This window comes from Mesocricetus auratus, unplaced genomic scaffold, assembly GCF_017639785.1.
Source record: "Mesocricetus auratus isolate SY011 unplaced genomic scaffold, BCM_Maur_2.0 Super-Scaffold_100027, whole genome shotgun sequence".
Classification (NCBI taxonomy): domain Eukaryota; kingdom Metazoa; phylum Chordata; class Mammalia; order Rodentia; family Cricetidae; genus Mesocricetus; species Mesocricetus auratus.
The window spans coordinates 4,182,873-4,204,659 of NW_024429208.1; the positions used below are offsets into that span (position 1 = coordinate 4,182,873).

Genomic DNA, 21,787 nt, shown 5'->3' on the forward strand with positions numbered 1-21,787 from the left:
GAGAAACTGTCTCAAAACCCAAACTTTTTTTTGTTACAGTTTCAGTAACTGGCCCCAAAATCCAGTTACTGAAAGGGGCATGCTGTTTGGTTTGGCTCCAACTGGAACAGCTTGCTTCCTTGATGTCATCAAGACGGTTACATAGCTCAGAAATGAAGCCCACCAGCTTTGATCAGTCTAAGTGAAGAGCAGGTGTCATGTGGGCTGTTGGCTGCTCACATCCATTCCTCAGTTCGTGGTGTGGAAGAATTTAGTTCCTTGCTTCTGTAAAACACATCTCCCTGTCTTTGTCAATCAGGAAGTTTTCCTTGTTGCATGTGTCTGTGTTCACGTGTAAATGGGCACATGTGGGTGTCTGGATGCCTACCTCAGTCACTTTGTTTACTGAGGCAGGATTTCCTGTTGAACCCAGAGCTATCAATGATTTGGTTAGGCTAGCTACCAGCTTGCATCAGGGATCTCCATACTCAAGTACAGGAACACAGTCAGCCATTACTCCTGCCCTGCTTCCCTGTGGGTGCTGGGGACCCAGATTCATGCTTACGCAGCCACCACCACATTGTCCACCGAGTCACCTCACCAGCTCCAACTACTTTCCGGTCGGGCCAACCACACGCCTAGACACATGACTGCTTCTACCTTCACAGGCAGCCACGGGGAAATGTCTTTGCCAATTTGCAGGTAGAGAAGGCACCTTTACAACAGTGTTCTGTCTCCAGGCTTCAAAAGCTGGAGAGTCCTGCCTGCCTCTGCCTCCCGAGTGCTGCCTGGCTTTCCATAGTGATGATTTGTGTGTGTGTGTGTGTGTGTGTGTGTGTGTGTGTGTGTGTGTGTGTGTGTGTGTGTGTGTTATGAGACAGGGTTTCTCTGGTTTTCTGTGTAGCCCTGACTCTTCTGGAACTCTGTAGACCAGGCTGGCCTCACACTAGGAGATCCACCTGCCTCTGCCTCCTGAGTGCTGGGATAGAAGGTGTGCACACTTTTCTGGGCTACGTAATGGATTTAAAGGAGAAAGAGATGATGTGAATACCGATAGAAAAAAAAGCCAAGACATGCTTGGTTCTGTGCCTTGGTGTGTCCATATAAATAAAAGTCATATAGATGATGTATGAATATTACAGATAATTCTCTGTGGCTTTGCAGGCTGTTCTGGAACTCGCTCTTGTAGACGAGGCTGGTCTTGACTCACAGAGATCCGCCTGGGATCAAAGGGGATTAAAGGTGTGCGCCACCACAGCCTGGCCAGATACTTTCTTTAAGTTCATTGCCGCCCTTAAGGAATGATTTCTATTTGTGTATCAGATCAGCAACTGTAATACTGGAGGCTCAGGGAGAGCAAACGGTGACGGGGGACAGGGATGAAGAGAGAAAAGATTGTCTGGCTGGAGGGATGGTTCAGCACTTAAAAGTTTGTCCCTTTCTGGTATCCTGCATTTTGAGTTACTGTTAAAAATAATCACAAAAACTGGGCATTGGTGGCACACCACCAACACCCTGCTAAAGTTCAATGAAATTTTTTTATTTTTAAATTTAAATTAGAAACAAGGTTGCTTCACATGTCAATCCCAGGTCCCTCTCCCTTTCCCTCCCCTCCTCCCACACCCCCCCCAGTACTCCCTCATTTCCCAGGGAGGGTGAGGCCCTCATGGGGTGTCCATAGTCTGTCATTTAATCCAGGGCAAGACCTAGACCCTCCCACAAGAGTCCAGGGTGTGTGTCTCATTGTGGGAAGTTCAATTAATTTTAATTGAAGTGAATAAACAGGAGTATAGCCAGGTGTGGTGTGCACAGCTGTGATCTTGGCACTCAGGAGGCAGAGGCAGGAGGATTGCTGACAGTTTGATGCCATCCTGGTCTATCTACATTGAAAATTCTGGGCCATCTAGGGCTATCTATGGATGCCTTGTCTCAAAACAGCTAATCAAGAGTAAACTAGAAGGCATGTGGGCTGGAGAGATGGCTCAGTGGCTAAATGCTTACTGCTCTAGAGGACTCAGGTTCAGTTCCCAGCACCCACACCATGCGGCTCACAACTGCTTGCAAGTCCAGATCCAAAGGATCTGACAGCTTCTGGCCTCCCCAGGTACTGCACACACATGGTGCACATAAACCCACACAGAGATATGGTAAAAACAGCACATCTTTTCAAAGGGTCTTTCTGGGATTGTAGCTCATGGTGGGGGGGGGAAGAAGAGTGCTTGCCTGACTTGTACAAGGCCCTCAGTTTGATACCCACTACTGCCCAAAAGCCCTCAGCCAAGCCACACAGCAAAAACACGCACTACACAGGAAGAATTGAAGACATTGGCATCCATCTGCATGGTGGCTTCTCTTTCCAAGGGCATTTGGAAGCCATTGCTGATGTGCTGTTTTTTGTTTGTTTGTTTTTTCCCTTCCTTTGAATCATGTATAGTACGGGTCAATAGGGAGACTGCTTATTTATTTATTTTTAACTTTCTAAAAGGAGGCTTTATGCAAAGAATGCTGTTTACCTGGGGTTTGGTTGCTTGGAGTCCTGACTTCTCAGCAATTGTCGAACGCTGCATTGGGAAATGAGATCCACCGCCCTGCATGGAAACAGGATTCAGTCCTTGTCCCCGTTGCACAGCCTTGGGCAGGTGGCATCTTAGACTCCTAGATATAGCGGTGAAGCATGGGGGCAAGTCTGCTCTGCCTGTGTTTAACAGCGTCCTGAAGGCTTGTCGGACAGTTTAACCACCAAGACCTTATGTATTTATGTATTTATGTTTATTTATTTTTGGTTTTTCCAGACTAAGTTTCTCTGTATTACGTTGCAGACTGTCCTGGAACTGGCTCTGGAGACCAGGGTAGCCTTGAGCTCACAGAGATCCACCTGCCTCTGCCTCCCGAGTGCTGGGATTAAAGGTGTGCTGCCACCAACACCCGGCTGACCTTTTATGTATTTAATAGATATTTTTTTCCCTAGAAACTGGAAGGTTAAAGGTCAGATTTGCAAAATCACTAGGACATTTCGTCAGCCAGGTCACTGGAAACATTTCGTACTGTCCTTGCTCTTCAGAGTTTGAGACACTTTTCTTTGGTCCTGTGGATGGAACCTTACACACGGTGGCAAGTGGGCTGTGTCCCCAGCGTGAGATTTCAGACTTAGAAGTTGAACCGCCCAGAGGACAGGTGCATATTTTTATTTTTTTGGATCTAGGTCTCTCTGTCATTGTGACACTGGCTGTCCTGGAACTCCCTATGCAGCAGACCAGGCTGTCCTCGAACTCACCGATCTGGATCTGCCTGCCTTTGCCTCTGGAGTGTGATGAGTAAGGCCCGGTGCTACTAGCCTGCGGCTCCCCGGGTGAACCCCGCCCCTCAGCGCCGAGCCCCGCCCCTTCGCCACGGGCCCCGCCCCCGCAGCCTCGCCTTTCGCCGGGTGAGCCTCGGCGGCCCCGCCCCTCCTCCCGTGCGCCTGTGCCGCCGCGCGCGCGCCCCCGGCCCTCGCCGCGCGCGCTTTCGCCACAGGGATCCGGGAGGCGGGCGTGCTGTCGCGGCTCTTCTCCGCGGGAGGCTGCGGCGCCGCGCGGGTGGGTGGGAACGTGGCGGCACTCCGGGCGCCGCGGCCGGGGCGACAGAACGCCATGGCGGCCGCCGTGGCTACGGCAGCCGGTGCCCGCGCCGCGGCGAGGTGAGGGGGCGCCTCTTCTCCACAACCGAGGAGGCCACGGCTGCCCGCCTGCCTTCCACGCGGGCCGCGGCTGCGGCATGGCCGGGATCATCAAGAAGCAGATCCTGAAGCACCTGTCCCGGTGAGAGCGTCACCCTGCGTACCCGGGCCCTTCCCGAGCACCCGCGATCTCAGGCCGCGCTCGGCCGGCCCGGTTCAACTCTCGCCGGCCGTTGTCAGCGCTGCCCGGCATCGGTCCCCTCCCCCTCGCCGCCGCCACCACCTCCTCCTCCCTCTGCGCGGGTCACCCGGCTCTTTCCTGGTCCCGACCGGCACGGAGCCCGGCCAGGCCAGCCGGTTCCTCCGAGCACCGCTCGCTCAGCCCTCGGGGCCTCTTCCCGCCTCTGGAGCCGCCCAGCCGCCGCTTCTTTGCTCGCTCTGCCACCCGGTGCTGCACAGCCCACGACCCCTTAGGTTTGCAGCGCCGACGCTGGCGTTCTTCTGGGAAGCGAGCTCCTCTTAGGTCCGACCCTGTTGCATCACCGTTGAAAGGATGTTGAGCCTTTCGCCCGAAGCTCGCCCTCCTTTGGGACCGTCCTCCTATCTCTCTCCGCTTTCTTCTCCTTGCACAGACAAATTGGAGAAAGGTCAGCCGAGTTGGGGGATAAAGTTTCAGCATCCTTCCCATTAAGATGCCGTGGAAGTTTCCGGTCAGCCGGTGTCCGCGTGTGCTTTGTGGCCTTCTGTGAAGCCGTTCTGTGGCTCGGTGTCTTGGGGCGTGTTGGATTGGACAACTTTTAGCTATACCTGAAGGACTAACTGGTCTCTCCAGGTGATGATGCTACTTGTAGCTGCGAAGAATCGGGAGCTAGCGTTACAATTAGTTTTCTTTCCTTTTTCTAGTCCGGGGTCGGTGATGGTTGTTAATTTAGGTGGTCTCAGTTCCTCTAGCGATCCAGCTTGTCTGCACAGTGGTTAGTGGTTTTAAACGGGTGTGTGTGGTGTGTGGTGTGTGTGTGTGTGTGTGTGGTGTGTGGCCAGTCAACATGGAACACCGGGGCTTACGCTGATGTATCCTTTCTGGCCTTCTCATTGTATTTGGCAAATAATGTGTGAGACTCTTCCTGACGGGGTGTCCCCCCTTTCCTGGCTGACATGGCACAGATGATCTTAGACTTTATCCGGTAGATTCAGATCCATCTTTTGGTTAGCCACGGTATTCCACACCTGGGCTCAAGGGCTCCTCCTAGGGCCTGGGTACTTCCTCATTTACTTTCATCATCTTCGAGCTGAGGCTAGTATTAGTATACACTGCAGAGATTACTGTAGGCTGCTGTGGTGGCATGTGCTTGCAGTCTGAGGCCCGTGTAAGATTTTGAGGCCAGCCCGGAGCACATAAGAGTTCCAAGCCAGCCGGGCGTTGGTGGCGCACGCCTTTAATCCCAGCACTCGGGAGGCAGAGGCAGGCGGATCTCTGTGAGTTCGAGGCCGGGCTGGACTGACAGCCTGGAAAACAATACAGAGAAACCCTGTCTCATAAAAACCAACAAAAAAAAAAAAAAAAAAAGAAGAAAAGCATCCTGTAATAAATGAGCAATTCTTGATGGAGTCCAGCCCCAGGCTATACAGCAGGCTGGCCTCAAGCTTAAGAGTCTGGCCTCTGCTTCCCAAGTCCTGGGATTAAAGGCATAGGTCACCATGCCTGGCTGCAATCTCTCACTTCTGACTGAGGAAGCCAGAAGCCCAGCAAGGATGAGTGACTTATCCAGAGGAGAGAGGAGTATAGTAGAGGCAACTTCCTAACTCTGGGGCAGTTTCTCATAGTGCACACATGTTCTATGCACTTTCCCTGTAGTGCACACACATTCTGTACATCTGTGAACATAAAATTGTAATGATAGGGGCTAAAGCCTTTGTAATCCCCCCAACCCCCCAAGGCGTGGTGTCATATAACTCAAGCTGGTCACTAACCCTGTATTCCCCCAACACATTTGTTGAATCCTGGCAGAAGAAAGAAACCCTTTTTTTTTTTTTTTTTTTGCTTTAAATAAAGTAGGCACAGCATGTCTGACATGGAGGGCCATTTCTGATTTGCTGGGTGTAGGGCTGGGAGGAGGAAGAGGGCACTTAAGGAGGCAGTTTCAGGTCCCCCCTGCAGAGGAGTAGGCTGCCTGTCTGGTTGGAAAGGCCAGATTCCCAGGGCCTTTGTTTATTTTGGACTGACTGTTCAATCATGTGTGACACTGACATGTAGTATGTTCACCCCACAGACAGGGAGGAGCTGTGGCCCCGTGGCTTATGGAACGTGACGGGAAGGAAAGGTGGGAGGTTTGCAGAGCCCCCGTGTTAACTTCCGCTGGTGTCTGCAATACCATTTGACTTCAGGGACAGTGTCTTAGAGCAAAGGGTCAGACCAGTGATGATAACGTGCATTCTGGTAATTTTAAGATATTTACTTTAACTGCCTTCTCTATGCTAGGGCACTGGGAGGGCAGTGGGGATTAAATGTCTCTTAGGAATTTCACCCATGGTTTGAGTGACCATTGTCCAATATGCAGAAACTTAATATACCATTAAATGTTCATTGAAATGAACCCATGGAAAGAGCTTTGCTTAGCAACAGGAAGTAATTGTTTATTTTTAAAATTGTTTTTTAAATTTACATTTTATTTATTTTTAATTTACTTAAAAGAATTAGCTGGGTTTGGTGCTGCAGGCCTCTAATCCCAGCATTTGGGAGATTAAGGCAGGAAGGCTCGTGAAATTAGGTTATTAGTGTTTTTGTTTGCTGGTTGGTTCCTTTTTTTTTCCTCTTCCCCCTTCTTGAGAACCCTGCCTGCCTGCTTCAGCCTTAGGAGTATTGGTGTTATTGGTATGACACCACCATGTCTGGGGTTTCTTCTTGCTTTAGATCACCTCAACTAGTGACCTTGGATTGTGTAGGTAAGAAGGTATGTGATAGGATGTGAAGTCAGTCAAGACTCTGTTGATGTAAACAGAGGTAGAAGGCAGGTGGATTTCAGTGAGTTCAAGGCCAGCCTGTTCTACAGAGTGAGCTCCAGGATAGCAAGGGCTACACAGAGAAACCCTATTTCGAAAAACCAAAAAAAAACCAAAAACAAAAAAAACCCCCAACAACCCATAATATTCCTTAGATTCATATTTTGGTTTGGTTTGCACTGGGATAGAACTCGGGGCTTTGTGCTCGAGTCACGTGCTCTGCTACTGAGCTGTGTCCCCAGCTCCCTCTTGCCTTGGTTCCACGGTATCAGGGTCGCAGGCGTGGACCACCACTTGCCACCCCCAACCCTGTGGTCCTGAAGATTGACCCCCAGGCCTCATGGACAGACTGTAAACACTACCAATTGTGCTGTGGTGTCTCAGGTCTCAGTCTGCATATTTTATTCCTCTTACATATCGTGTGACTAAGTGTAGTAAGGGTTACAGGTTTACACTACTATATCTGGTTTGGCTTAAGCATTTTTTGTGTCTTATATGTGTGTGCGTGCATGTGTTTATATGTTATTTCTCAGCCGCTGTCTATAGTTACCTCACTGGGACCTGGAACTTGCTGATTAAGGCAAGGCCCCTGGCAGTGAACTCCTGGGCCCCTCCTGTCTCACCTCCGTGGAGCTGGGATGGGAAGCGTACACCACCACAGCTGAATTCATGGGGGTGCTGAGGACAGAACTCAGCTCCTCGTGCTGGCACAGCAGGCATTTCACCAGCTGAGCCCGCTTGCTAGCCCTGGTGCCTGGCTGTAGTACCATGCTTGCATCGGGGTGTAGGCACCATTCTTGTGTGCTATTCTTTTAATGGGAATATAATTCACTTTCCTTATCCTTGCTGTTGGTGAATTCTATGCATTTGCTCAGTCAGAGCCATCATGAATAATAGCACGATACTAGGAAGGTTCTAGTACAAGTCTTTTTTTTTTTTTTTTTTTTTGGTTTTTACGAGACAGGGTTTCTCTGTATTGTTTCGGAGGCTATTGGTCCAGCCCGGCCTCGAACTCACAGAGATCCGCCTGCCTCTGCCTCCCGAGTGCTGGGATTAAAGGCGTGCGCCACCAACGCCCGGCCTAGTACAAGTCTTTTTAGTGGCAGTGTACACACACCTGTGGGGAGCCTCTTTAAGACCAGGGCTTGGGATCTTTGGGGTTGCAGAATGTGTGTGGGCTTTCACGAATGCATACTGCACGGCGTGCTAGTTGTCGTGTCTGCTGCTGAAGTGTGTGGGAACTTTGGTTCCAGGTCCTTGAACACTTAGCATTTTCTGTCCTTTCCATTGCAGCCATTCTGGAAGATGCATATTGTTTTATTTTGAAAAGGTTGGGTGTGGTGGCTCCCAACAGTTAGGCTGAAGCAGGAGGGTTGCCTGCAAGTTCAAGGCCAGGCAGGGTTATAGTCTGAGTCCTTGTCTCAAAACCCACAGAAAACAAAAAGCTGGGGCTACATAGAGGAACCCTGTCTTGAAAAAGCAAAAATAAAGAAATGAATAAAACAAAACCAATACATTATTGTAGAGGGTGAGGGTGTGTGTGCCAGCATGTGTGGAGATCAGAGGACAAACTTGTGGGTCAGTTTTCTCCTTGTGGATTCTGGGTACCAAACTCTATCAGCCTTGTATAGTGAGTATTTTACCTGCTGTATACATGCATGGTTTTGCATATGTGTGGGTATGGGTACATATATATGTGTGTGGAGGCTCAGTGTTGATATTGGGGATCACGCTGCATTGTTCTCCAAACTTAATCATTGAGGCAGAATAGCTCAGTCAAGCCAGAGCTCCCCAGTATGACTAACCTCAGTGGCCAGCTTGCTCTGAAGTTCCCCTGTTTATACTTTCTGACAGGCTGTCACTCCGCCTGGCGTTTACACTAGTTTTGAGGGAACTTTAACCAGTGGGCAGTTTCCCTTGCCTCTAATATTACATTTCCAGACACTTACTACAGAGTGGGGAGAAATGCTTTCTCATTGGGTTTAAAGAGGGAAGGAGTATGCTCTTATGCCATGGCACGTGGGGAGACTGGGACCTTAGTACAGGTGTGTTTTAGTTACTGTTCTGTTGCTGTGAAGAGATACCATGACTAAGGCAACGTTATAAAAGAAAACATTTAGTAGGGAGTTTGCTTACAGTTTCAGAGGGTTTTCATCATTGTGGGACGCAGACAGACATGATACTGGAGCAGTGACTTAGAACTCTGCATCCTGATCTGCAGGCAGAGAGGGAGGGAGGGAGGGAGGAGGGAGGCTGGGCTGGTGTGGGCATTTGAAACCCCAAAGCCCATTCCCCAGAGACATACCTACTCTTACAAGGACACACCTCCTAATGGATCCCAAACAGTTCATTAACGGGGAACTGCACATTCAAACATAGGGACCATTTTCATTGAGATCACCACAAGGTGAAGCAGCCAGAATGTGAACACTAGATTCCCTTAGTGAATTTACTTAAGTGTTAGAGGGCATTTAGTTATCTCACTGTATAGAACCGGATTAAAGAATAATCAGTGAGTATGGCTTTAATCACAACCCAGCTCTTTTTGTCAGCCGGACAGTGGCCTCCCCAGAGAAGGGCTGTGCTTCTTAGTTTCTTAAACTAGAGTGTGAGGCCGATGAGCTAGGAAGTAGGCTGAGGTCCTTGCCGGCAGCCTGAGGACCTGGGTTTGGTGGAAGGAGACAACTTCTCCTACAGGTAGTTCTTTTTCTTCACACTGTACACACGTGCAGTCACAAAGGAACCGCAGTAAAAATAGAAGATAAAAACCCTGGCCGGGCGGTGGTGGCACACGCCTTTAGTCCCAGCACTTGGGAGGCAGAGGCAGGCGGATCTCTGTGAGTTTGAGGCCAGCCTGGTCTACAAAGCGAGTTCCAGGACAGCCTCCAAAGCCACAGAGAAACCCTGTCTCGTAAAAACCAAAAAAAAAAAAAAAAAAAAAGACAGTGACTCCCTAGGAAGCCCAGGTTGTCTTGAGCTCCTTCCCCAGTTTATCAGGTCATGAACTCAGAAAACCATGCCCATGGCAAGTCACCCCCAAGGATCTGATTCCCAGCACCCACATGGCTGCTCACAACTGTCTGTAAGTGCAGTTCCAGGGGATCTGACGCCCTCTTCTGGCACATATATACATGCACCCATACACATAGAAAATGGTAAAATGATAAAGCAATTCAAGATATCAAAAACCTAGTAGGTTCCCTGACCTTAGTGGAATTAAATTAGAAAACAGTAACTAGCCGGGCGGTGGTGGCGCACGCCTTTAATCCAAGCACTCGGGAGGCAGAGGCAGGTGGATCTCTGTGAGTTCGAGACCAAGCCTGGTCTACCCGAGTTCCAGGACAGGCTCAAAAACAATACAAAGAAACCCTGTCTTGAAAAACCAAAAAAAAAAAAAACAAAAAAACAAAAAAACAAAAAAACAAAAAGAAAAAAGAAAAAAAAAGGAAAAAGAAAAAGTAACTAGAAAACGGTCTTCAGTATTTGGGGGGTTCATTTTACTTTATTAATTTTTTTGTGTAGATTTTTTTTCCCTGAATGTCTGTACCATGTGCACGCAGTGCTGGAAGAGGTCACAAGAATTGTCAGGTCCCTTGGAGCTGGGGTTCCAGACAGCTGTGAGCCGCCGTGTGGGTGTTAGGGACTGAACCTGGTCCTCTGGAGGAGCAGCCAGCGCTCTTAACCTCTGAGCCCTCTCTCCAGTCCTGTTTGCTTTGGATTTCTGAGGCTGGGTCTTGTTATATATTTTTGTGAAGTTGCAGATGACATTTGTGGATCTGGAGCAGAGGGAGGATTGCTGTCTGCAGGTTCCCGGGGCAGTAGTGGGGTGTGTGGAGTGAATGCTGGGTGCCTCCCACTTCTGTGGTGGTGTGCTTAGTCCCAGGGTTAGCCCCAGATAACCATGACCCTTGGGCAACCCTTCCTCATTTTTGACACTTGTGTCTTCATTTGCAAATGAAGATTTTGAATTGATGGTTATTGTTATTAAATAATCAATCAATTCCGAGGCAGGGTTTCTCTGTGTAGCCCTGGCTGTCCTGGACTCACAGTGTGGACCAGGCTGAGCTTGTATTCAGAGGCTCCCCTGCCTCCCGAGTGCTGGGACTAAAGGAGTACACCACTACCACCCAGCTGCATTAATGGTCCTTTAAATCCTTTTTGTCTGGGCATGTTTGCATATATCTGCCACCCCAGCACTAGAGTGTCTGAGGCAGGAGGATCAGAAATTCAAGGCAAGCCTCCTAAGTACTGAGTTCAAGGGCAGCCTGGGCTACTTGAGACCCTGACTTAAGCAAGTCTCTGGCTCTTAAGAGTCTGCAGGGTTAAAAACTCTGGTTCCCTAACACCGTGTGACAGTTTGCAGGGATGACTGACAGACTTTCTATTGCCTCTTTGGCAGACTGTGTTTCTCTGGCAGAGATGAAGTTGATCAGTGTATTTTTCCAGCTTGATTTCTTCTAAGCCTCTGTACTCAGTAATAGTAACAGATGGTCTGAAAATGTTTCCCTATTTAGTCAACTGGAGCAAATACCAGGCTGCCATTAGTCTTTTTAGCCACCCTTGGCCTATGAGGGATCATAGATACTGTGTTCTGTTAGAACACAAATGCTGAATAAAGTTTGTGCCAGGGACAGAGTGTGAGTATGTATGTGTGTGTGAGTTTGTGTATGTGTGTGAGAGTGTGTGTGTATGTCTGTGTCTGTGTCTGTGTCTGTGTATGTGTTGGTGCCCATAGAAGCCAGAAGAGGGTGCTGGGTCTTTTGGAGTTGGATTACAAGCAGCAGTGAGCTGCCTGATGTAGATGCTGGGAACCAAAATTGGTCCTCTGCAAGAGCAGCAAGCATCTCTCCAGCCCTGAGAAATGTCATTTATTTTATATCAAATTCTAGAGAGATATTTTGGAAAGAGCAAAATGTTGAAATATGTCCATCCCTTTAGTATAATCACTCATCAGTGCTACAAATATATAGCTTATTATGCTTATAGTTTATCTTTTGCCAGAGCATCATCAGTTGTAAAATTTGCATTATTTTCTTATTTAAAAATTATTTTGGGTAGAGGCAGGCGGATCTCTGTGAGTTCGAGGCTGGGCTAGATCGATAGCCTCTGAAACAATACAGAGAAACCCTGTCTCATAAAAACCAAAAAAAAAAAAAAAGTGTTTTGGGAATTCCAGCACTTGGGAGGCAGAGGCAGGTAGATCTCTGTGAGTTCAAGGCCAGCTTGGTCTACAGAGTGAGTTCCAGGACAGCTCCAAAGCTACAGAGAAACCCTGTCTCGAAACAAAACAAAAATTTGGTGTGTGTGTATACAACTTTTGATTTTTTTTAATTTTTTTTTTTTTTTTTTGGTTTTACGAGACAGGGTTTCTCTGTATTGTTTTGGAGGCTGTCGGTCCAGCCTGGCCTCGAACTCACAGAAATCCGCCTGCCTCTGCCTCCCGAGTGCTGGGACTAAAGGCGTGCGCCACCACCGCCCAGCGTGTACAACTTTTGAGAGTTTTTTTTTTCCTGTCACTGGGTTCCGAGTGTTCTTACCTCAGATCTAGCTCTCCAGTCCCCTTCCTCCTTTCATCTTAAAAGATCTCCTCAAGTGGACATGGCAGCACCTACCAGCAATCCTATGACTTCTGAAGCGAAGGCAGGAGGATTGCCAGTTCGAGGCCAGCCTGGGGAAGAGCAGTGTTTCTTGCTGATTCTCATCCTGTTTGTGTGTGTGCTAAGGGAAGGTTGCTAAGGAAGTTGGAGGAAGGAACTGTAATCCTCTGAATGTGTACAGGCCTTGGAAGTGCCTTGTGATGGTAGATGTGCTGAGCTTCCTGTCCTGCCTGCTTTTCCTCCCCAGGACCCACCGCCCCTCCTCTCTTCTAGAGGCATGCAGTATCCTTGTTTGCTTTTTCTTGCATGTTCTTTAGGAAGTGTTTTGAGTAGATGGACTTTTTCTCTCACTGTTTTTGTTTGCTTGTGGGTAGGTATTCATTTCAGTAGAAGAAGAATCCCTTTCCCCCCATGCTTTGGCAGGCTAATCTTCAGAGGGAAGTATCCATGGGAAGAAGCTCGTCTCTGTGGTTTAAAGAACAAAGTTGGTTCACGGTTTGTTGATTTTAAAGAACTGCTTTAAGGCTTAGGATGTAATGCTTACTGTGACGTTGATCTTCATCAGCACTTGTCAAGTGCTGGTATTACAGGTGTATACATATTTCTGGCCTAACTGCCCTGTTTCTAGGGGACGCTCATGTGAGGATTCAGAAATGGAAAGCTGTGTTGCTACTCCTCCATCCATTTCCCCAGACTCCCCACCACACATTGTCAGGAGGATGGCGACTGTCATTGTAGAGTGGCTGATCTTACCTCATACCCTTTGTGGTGTGGAGACCATGGACGATTGGTTACAGCAGTGCCCGTTTTTCATGTTGCCTAGAAACAGTGGTGTTTTCCTACCACTCCTTGCAGGTTCACTAAGAATCTTTCCCCGGACAAGATCAACTTGAGCACCCTAAAAGGGGAGGGTCAGCTGACCAACCTGGAGCTGGATGAGGAGGTTCTGCAGAACGTGCTGGAGCTGCCCACCTGGCTAGCCATCACCAGGGTCTACTGCAACAGGGCGTCCATCCGGGTGAGAGCGGCTGTAAGTGCTCTGGCTGCCGTGGGCAGGAGGAGCACCTGTCACAGCCCATGTCTTGGCTTTCTTGTTTCAGATCCAGTGGACGAAGCTGAAGACACATCCCATTTGCTTGGTAATGGCCTTTCGTACTTGAAAGTAATCTTCTGCTGTGTTTTTTTCTTGAGACATAGGGTCTCTAAATAGCCCTGGCTATTCTAGAACTCACTCTGTAGACCAGGTTGGCCTCAAACTCAGAGATCTGCCTGCCTCTGCCTCCTGAGTGCTGGGATTTAAGGCGTGCGCCACCACCGCCCGTCTTTGTTGGTTTTTAGAGTGTCTATCCTTACACTTCCTTGGGATCCGGACAGAAAGGCAGGAGTGTGGTTTGTGTTGGCTGTGGGTGGCCTGTAGCACAGCCTGTGCTGTCTTGTGCTGTGTGAGGTTAGTGTGGCTGCTCAGCTCTGTGTCTCTCATTCCAGTGTCTCGATAAGGTGGAGGTGGAGATGAAGACCTGTGAGGACCCTCGCCCCCCCAATGGACAGTCTCCCATTGCCCTTGCTGCAGGACAGAGGTCAGTTACTATGCGTCCAGTTAAAGGGTTGGCTGGTTGTCCTTCCCTGTAGCTCAGGCTGGTTTGCAGTGGGATTATAAGTGTGCCATACCTTTCCTGGCTCAAAATAAAACCTCGATTATTGAAAATTTCAAACATACGACTAACACAGATAGGCTAGTATATCAAATCCCCGTGTTTCGAATATCAAACCTTAACAATTATCAACATTCTGCCAGTCTTTTTCCTTTGTGCTCCAGGACTTAAAAGCAAATCCTAGTTGCTGTATTGTACCTCCATAGTCTGTGTTACTAATAGCAGTATGAACCCTCCCCAAATCCCCGAAAGGTCTTTATGTAGCCCAGGCTGCCTTTGAACTCACTGTGAGTAGCTCAGACTGGCTTTGAACTCCTGTGCCTACTGCCTCCACCTGCCAAGAGCTGGGACTCCAGGCTGTGCCACCATGCCCAGCCTTCCACTCACTCACTCAATTGTTATTTCACTTGTACTTGTGTGAGTATCCATTCACATGCATTTGTGTGTTGTGTGCTATTGTTTCTCTCGGTTAAACACACCTAGGGATGGAAATGTTGGGTAATAATGGTATGGGGAGTTTTAATTTTGGAAGAAACTGTCCAGTACTTCCCAACAGTTTACCAAAGTGTATCTGCTTTTAAACATTTTATCTACTTTTTTAAAAGATGTATTTATTTATTATGTATGCAGTATTCTGCCCGCCTTCATGCCTGATTCTGAGAAGAGAGTGACAGATGTCATTACGGATGGTTGTGAGCCACCATGTGGTTGCTGGGAATTGAACTCAGAACCTCTGGAAGAGCAGTCAGTGCTCTTAACCTCTGAGCCATCTCTCCAGCTCACGTTTTATCTACTTCTGTCCTGTCCTATATTCATGTTTCTCTTTTGGGGATGGTTGGGGTTCTTTTTCTTTTCTAAAAGAATATAACTTCTAATTTTTTTTTCCTTTTCTAATCTTTCTCTTTTGGAGACATGTTCTCACTGTGTAACTGGCCTGGAACTTGCTGGCCTCCAATTCACAGAGATCTGCCTGCCTCTGTCTCTTTAATGCTGGAATTAAAGGTGTACACCAGGCACAGCATTTTTTATTTTATGTTTTCCTTAAAGAAGTGTTTGTAGGTGCTGGGAAGATGGGCCAGTGGGTAAAACACTTGCTTTGTAGGCGTGAGGCCTGGAGTTTGTATCACTGGCACCCATGTGATGCCAGAAGGGCGTGGGGATCCACTTGGGGTCTCTGCTCTGGAGATGGGAGCAGAGGACAGAGGACCCTAGAGTAAGCTAGCCTGAAATTCACAGACATCTGCTTGCCTCTGCTTCTTGAGTGCTGGGATTACAGGTGGAAAAAAGCCACAGGTTTTTTCCATTGTTTTTCTGTGACCTGTGTATGCTTTGTTCTGTTTTTATTGGGCTCTTGGACCTTTTATTATCCAATATGGCTAAATTGCACATAAATGTGTGCTTTCGGTTTTAATTTCTAAATCTCCCTCTCCCCCTCTCCTGTTTTGAGACAGAGTTTCTCTGTGTAGCCCTGGCTGTCCTGGAACTCTCTCTGTAGACCAGTTTGGCCTTGAACTCAGAGACCCACCTGCCTCCATCTTCCTTTTGGTGGGATGAAAGGTGTACACCAGGTTAAGAACCCTGGCTGATCTTTAGCAGATATGGGTTTGGGCCTTAACACCCACACAGCCAACTGTTAACCATCTGTAATTCCAGTTTCAGGGATCCAGCTCCCTCTGTTGGAGTCTGTGGACACTACAGATGTGTGATGTGTGATAGGCATATACATGTGGCAGTACATGCATACACATAAAAACAAAATAAAATATTAAGAAAAACCCCAACCAAAAAACTTAGTAGGGGGAAAAAACAACAAGGAGAGAAGGAAGAAAACTAAGTAGTCACATATGTAGCTGAATCTGCTGTCTTCCAGAACAGTGCCCATCCCTGCAGCCTCCTGGGTTCTGATCACTGTCTCCTCTTGGATTGCAGTGAGTATGGCTTTGCCGAGAAGGTGGTGGAGGGGATGTTCATCATTGTCAATTCCATCACCATCAAGATCCACTCCAAGGCCTTCCATGCGTCTTTTGAATTGTGGCAACTCCAGGGCTATAGTGTCAACCCTAACTGGCAGCAGAGTGACCTGCGTCTGACCCGCATCACTGACCCCCGTCGAGGAGAGGTGACAGACAGCCTAGCATTCTGAGGGGAGTGGGTGGAGGGATTCGGAGGAGAAGAAACTCCGGAGGACGCTGCTCCTGGTTGGCCCGTTTGGCGTGTCCCCACTCTTGGGAAAAGTGGGGCCCTTTCTGCCCAGAGTCACTGCACAGTCACAGACCTGGCCCTGCCTCCTTCTTCAGTCAGGTGGCTTGCTCAATCTGCTCCACAGAATCATGGGGTTTTACTTTCCCTCCTTCCAGGTTCTAACATTTAAGGAAATAACTTGGCAGACCCTTCGAATTGAGGCAGATGCCACAGATAATGGTGATCAGGACCTAGTCACCACTCCGCTGAGGCTCATTACCAACCAAGGCCGGATCCAGATAGCCCTCAAGAGACGAGTGAGTGTGTGCTGCCCATGCTGGGAAAACTTCTGGAAGTTGGTATTCTGCCACTGTCACATGGTTGTGAGAAGTGTTTCATTGTTTTGGCAGTGGTGGCACACACCTTTAGTCCCAGAAGCAGAAGCAGGTGGATCTCTGAGGCAGAACTGTTTCACAGAGAAACCCTGCTTTGAAAATAACAAGAACCCCCCCTTCCAAAAAAAAACCCAACCCACAGTTTCTACCTATATTTATTATGTACACACTGGCCCAAGCATCTCCAGGCTGACTGGTGCTTTTTCTTAATCAAGCAAACCTGAGTTACTTTGTAAGAAATAGGTTTTCCAGAGTGCTTGATGGTTCTTTTTCTCCTCCTGGAAGGTGAAAACCTACCTGGGAAAACCAGGCCACAGTCACTTTAAGGCCTTGGAAGGTACAAGGTGCTAAACTGTGTTCTCTGTGGCCCCTCAGACCAAGGATTGCAATGTGGTTGCCTCCAAGTTGACGTTCCTGCTGGATGACCTGCTCTGGGTGCTGACTGACTCACAGCTCAAGGCGATGATGAAGTATGCTGAGTCGCTGAGTGAGGCCATGGAAAAGTCAGCCCAGCAGAGAAAGAGCCTGGCTCCTGAGCCTGTGCAGGTTAGAGACGACTGCACATCTTCTGGGGCTGAGCAGGCCCTTGGCCAGCCCTGATTTGTGCCGGTGTTGGGGGAATGAAGCCTTTAGCTCGTGGAGTTCACCAGGTGTGGTGTTGCTCACAGGCGCCATCTTTCATTTGTTGTGTTCACCTGCTCCTCCTGGAGAGCAGATGGAGCTAACTTCCGGAGAAAGGTGACATGAGCCTTTTGTTCTTGCCCTTGGGACTTGCACTGTCTTGGAAGACAGACAGTTGACAAGTTGTTGATACATGGTGTGCCAGGTAGACCTGGTGCTGTGAGAGCATGGAGAAGGGGCCCTGCCCATCCAGCGTGACAGCTGCCTTAGGGAGGACATTCTGGAGGAGATGACTGGGGTCAGTCCAGGCCTGGTAGGTGACAGCTTGCTGGGCAACACAAACCTGAGGACACACTGGGGCAGTTGCTAACCTGGTCATCGGTGGGCTTCTTGGTGTCTACATTGCTTCCTCCAGTAGAGCTGAGTGAGAGATTAGACAGCAGTTATGAGATGGAAGGGATGCTGTTAAACTTTGGTTTTACTCATGTGGACTTCAGCTTCAGGAAGCATCAGAAGGAGTTTCTCAGGGCCTGGACTTGACATCTGTCTGTCTAAATATATAACTTATTTTATGTGCCTTGCTGTCTTGCCTGCATGTATGTCTGTGAGGGTGTTTGAAGCCCTGGAACTGGAGTTACAGACAGGCATGAGCTGTTACGTGGGTGCTGAATTGAACCTGGGTCCACTGGAAGAGCCAGTGCTCTCAACCACCAAGCCCCTGAGGTTTTTTTCTCTGTCACATGTAGATCACTCCACCTGCTCCCAGTGCCCAGCAGACCTGGGCCCAGGCCTTCGGTGGCAGCCAGGGCAACAGCAGCAGCAGCAGCAGCCGCCTCAGCCAGTACTTTGAGAAGTTTGATGTGAAGGAGTCCTCCTACCACCTGCTCATCTCCCGCCTGGACCTGCACATCTGTGACGACAGCCAGTCCCGGGAGCCAGGTACCCATGCGCCCTGCGCCTGCCTGGCTGCGCATCATCCTCTGTCTCAGAACCTAGGGTGAAGGTTTCCCACAGACACTGTGGCATGCACACGTGAGTTAACTCCCTTAATCACAGGCGGTGCTTGGGCCCCAGCCCTCCTGCGGTAGCCGTGTGTTGGCTTGAGGCGGTGCTCTCCAGTGTTAGGGTATGCTGGAGCCACCTGTCACACAGCACACACGGCAGGCCCTTTTCCCACCATGCTGTGCAGATCTTGAAGGATCGAGCCCACCCAGCATGAAACTGTTTTGCTTCCCGAGTACCCTGAGATAGACTGGTGTTTTTGCCTGAGGTGGTGAACCACTGCGGGGGATTGTAGAAACAGTAGATTCAGTTACAGAAAACTCAGAGTCTTCAGATTTCTCTCTCCCTTTTTGGAGCTGAGGACTGAGCCCACTTCGTGTGCACTAAACAAACAGGTGCTCCCCTGCCTAGGATGGAATGTTCAGTTTTAAGTCATTTTACCATTATGATGTGGTGGCGCACAGCTTTAATCCTAGCACTCTTGGAGGCAGAGGCAGGAGGGTCTCTATGAGTTCAAGGCCATTATGGTCTGCATAGCAAGTTCTAGGACAGCCAGGGAGGGCTACATAGTGAGACCCTGTCTCAATACCTCTCCCAATTATATATACTGTATTTATATGTGTAGGGAGGTTATGTCATGTTAGTGGCATGTTTAAGATAGGATTATACGTGTGTGTTTATATTTATTCAGACGTTTCTTTATGAGTCCTGCAGAAAGAAGCCAATGTCCTTTTACTTAATTTCTTCGGGTAGCCTCACTTATGAAACTGAATGAAGTCAGTCTTTGCTCATTTACCTCAAAGCCATTGTCAGGCCCAAGTGAGATTACGTCTGCTGGCTTTGGGGCCCCTGGAGTCGTCATTACGCTTAGTTTCGACTCACTTGCTTACTCCTGCAGTGTTTTTGTTCCTTTGGTCCCTCATGCTCTCTGATGCTCCCGGCTGACAGCGTTTTCTAGTGCTCTAACTTCTGTAGGCTGCGCTTGCTGCTCGCCCCCGTTTACTTACGTATTCTGATAGTGTTGGGGCCGACCCCAGGGCCTGGTGAGTCCTGGGCACATGCTGTACCATGGAGCTGCAACTCGCGCTGTGTATGTGCCTCTGTTAATGTGTCAGGGCTCACGCTTGCCTTTTCCTCCTTGGTCTTGCGGTGACTCCACTTCCATTGTAAGAGGAGACACGGAGCAGCGTGGCTTTGTCCTCAGAGGCAGTGATTGTTGGAGTAGTTGTTGTTTTGAGTCATTTCTTCCCAGTGTTGCATGTGGACTTGGAGTGGTGGTGAACGCCTTTAGTGCTGGATGGGTCTCCTGAGTTTGAGGCTAGCCAAGGTTACATAGTGCACTTGATGGTTATAGTGAGCGTATATGTGATCCTAGTGCTCTGGAGACTACGGCAGAAGTACTGTCATGAGTTTGAGGTAGCTTATGTCACCTAGCAAGACTCTCTCGAGACTGTCCCCACACCCTGGGGAAAAAAGGAAGCCGGCACACACCTTTAATCCCAGTACTCAGGATGCAGGTGCAGGTGGATTTCTGTGAGTTTGAGGTCAGCCTGATCTATATAGCAATTTGCAGGACAGACAAACCTGCTACACAGAGAAACCCTGTCTTGGAAAAAAATAAAACAACCAATGAAGAATATTCTTTCCCCAAATAAAAGGAGTGCATTACTGTAGTTGTACTTATTTTAATTCTAGCAGTTGGGAGATGGAGGCAGGGGTATCAGGAACTCAAGGTCACTCTTAGCTGTGATCAGTAAGTTTGAGAGTAGCCTGAGTTTGATGAAACCTTGCCTAAAAATCAACAGAAATCCCCAAAACATTATCTGTAATTATAGTTTTAAGTTTTAAATACTAGTAGCTTTAAAATAGCTAATTTAAAACCATTGTTATTGTTTCTTATCCACTAACTGAACAAAGAAATCTTTGTACTTTTTTTTAGTATATAAAGCACAGATATGGGCTCGTTAGTTAAGAACACTGTTGGCTCTTGCCAAGAGGATTGAGGACCAGCTCTGCAGAGCATTTCCTAGAGGTTCAGGCTTGGGTCCAGCCCTGCAGAGGACTTCCTAGTGGTTCAAGTGATGCTTAGGGTTCTTTGCCCCCTCAGCACTGTTCACCTGTGTCTTTCTTTCACAGGTGTCTCTGCAAACAGACTCACAGGTGGCGCCATGCAGCTTACCTTCCGCAAGATGGCTTTTGACTACTACCCCTTCCACTGGGCAGGTTAGAGAAATGCAGTGTGTTGTAGCATGGCCCCAGATAATTGAGAGTGGATTTCTGGGTATGCAGCTGACCAGCCAGCAAAAGAATGCTGGATACTCTGCATATGCTCAGAGGGGTGCTGGGAGCCTCTTCCTCTGAGGAAATCTGCAAACCTGTGTGCATGCTGTTGGTGATGACCAGAGGAAGCGCGAGCTGCCCCTCTAGATCACCAGGGTTAAAACCCATCTAAGAGGGGATGGGTGCTCTCAGGCAGCATTTTTCTCTTATCCCAGGAAATTCTGGGTTGGGGCAGGGGTCTATCCTGTCAGGAGGAACACACTGGAACACTGGTCTGTGACATTGGCCTCAAATTCTGCTCTTCTTTATTCCACAGGTGACAGCTGTAAACATTGGGTGCGGCACTGTGAGGCCATGGAGACCCGAGGCCACTGGGCCCAGACGCTGGTGATGGAGTTTCAGAGTCAGATGGAGAAGTGGCAGGAGGAGACCAGTCTGAAATCATCATGGCATCTGGGCAGAGACTCTGCGTTCCGGAAGAAAGCAGGTAGGTTTCGAGGACCTGGAAGCCTCTAGTTGCTGTTTGGCTCTGGGTAGCTGACGGAGATGACTCTATTCACCCAGTTGCATCTCACGGTGTGATGTCGGGTTCCTTTGTCAGCAGCGGTAGCTGCAGTTACAGACACCTGTTTGTCCGTATCGTAGACTGTGGTCTTGAACTCACGGAGACTGTTACCAAGTTGCCACCAGTGTTGAGCTCTCTTTCTGCTTCATACTATTTAAATTATCTTGGATTATTTTTTTTTCGAGGCAGGGTTTCTCTGTATTGTTTTGGAGGCTTTCCTGGAACTCACTCTGTAGACCAGGCTGGCCTCGAACTCACAGAAATCCGCCTGCCTCTGCCTCCCGAGTGCTGGGATTAAAGGCGTGCGCCACCAACGCCCGGCTATCTTGGATTTTTAATTCTAAATTTTATTAATAATGAAAGATGAATGTATCTATTTCTTTTTTCCTTTTTACTCAGATTCTTTTTCTAGTCCCGGAAAGAGCCCTCTTGACAAAAACCCTGCTCAGGGCTGGCAGGCTGCCTTTGGGCCTCCAGCATGGAATCGCTTACGTTCTAGTTGCCTGGTTGTACGAGTGGATGACCTGGACATCCACCAGGTGAAGACACAGGGGACATTGGAGGGTTTGGGGTAGTGTAGAACAGCATGAACCCCGACATGGAAGCCAGGACCTGTTGGCTTCACCCCTGAGTAGATGGATAGTTGGTTTCTGTTGAGCATGGCCTTGGGATGTTCTCAGGATGTTGAATTACAACCTCCTGCTGAAAATGAACTTGGACTGGTTGAAGTACTGTAATCCTAGCACTTTGGAAGTGGGGACAGGAGTTCAAGGCCATCCTCTGCTGCATTGGCAGTTTGAGACCAGCCTATACTACGTGAGACCCACCCCCCCAACCAAACAGCACAACAATCTGGGGAT

At 48.7% G+C, this 21,787-nt stretch overlaps 1 protein-coding gene across 2 annotated transcripts in view; it reads left to right on the top strand.

The window, feature by feature from the left end:
* Positions 1-3,461: 3,461 nt before the first annotated feature.
* Uhrf1bp1 (UHRF1 binding protein 1) overlaps positions 3,462-21,787 on the top strand; it is a 36,266-nt gene continuing 17,940 nt past the window's right edge. Inside the window, exons 1-11 of one of the 2 annotated variants that reach the window (XM_013124350.3) lie at positions 3,462-3,776; positions 13,087-13,249; positions 13,332-13,370; positions 13,717-13,808; positions 15,813-16,002; positions 16,241-16,381; positions 16,835-17,005; positions 17,827-18,019; positions 20,219-20,305; positions 20,679-20,849; positions 21,327-21,466. In XM_013124350.3, the coding sequence (XP_012979804.1) occupies positions 3,733-3,776; positions 13,087-13,249; positions 13,332-13,370; positions 13,717-13,808; positions 15,813-16,002; positions 16,241-16,381; positions 16,835-17,005; positions 17,827-18,019; positions 20,219-20,305; positions 20,679-20,849; positions 21,327-21,466 (1,431 nt within the window). In that variant the 5' untranslated portion in view covers positions 3,462-3,732. Of the gene's footprint in view, positions 3,777-3,870; positions 4,282-13,086; positions 13,371-13,716; positions 13,809-15,812; positions 16,003-16,240; positions 16,382-16,834; positions 17,006-17,826; positions 18,020-20,218; positions 20,306-20,678; positions 20,850-21,326; positions 21,467-21,787 lie in introns of those variants that run through there. The other variant, XM_040732213.1, reaches the window with a different exon arrangement.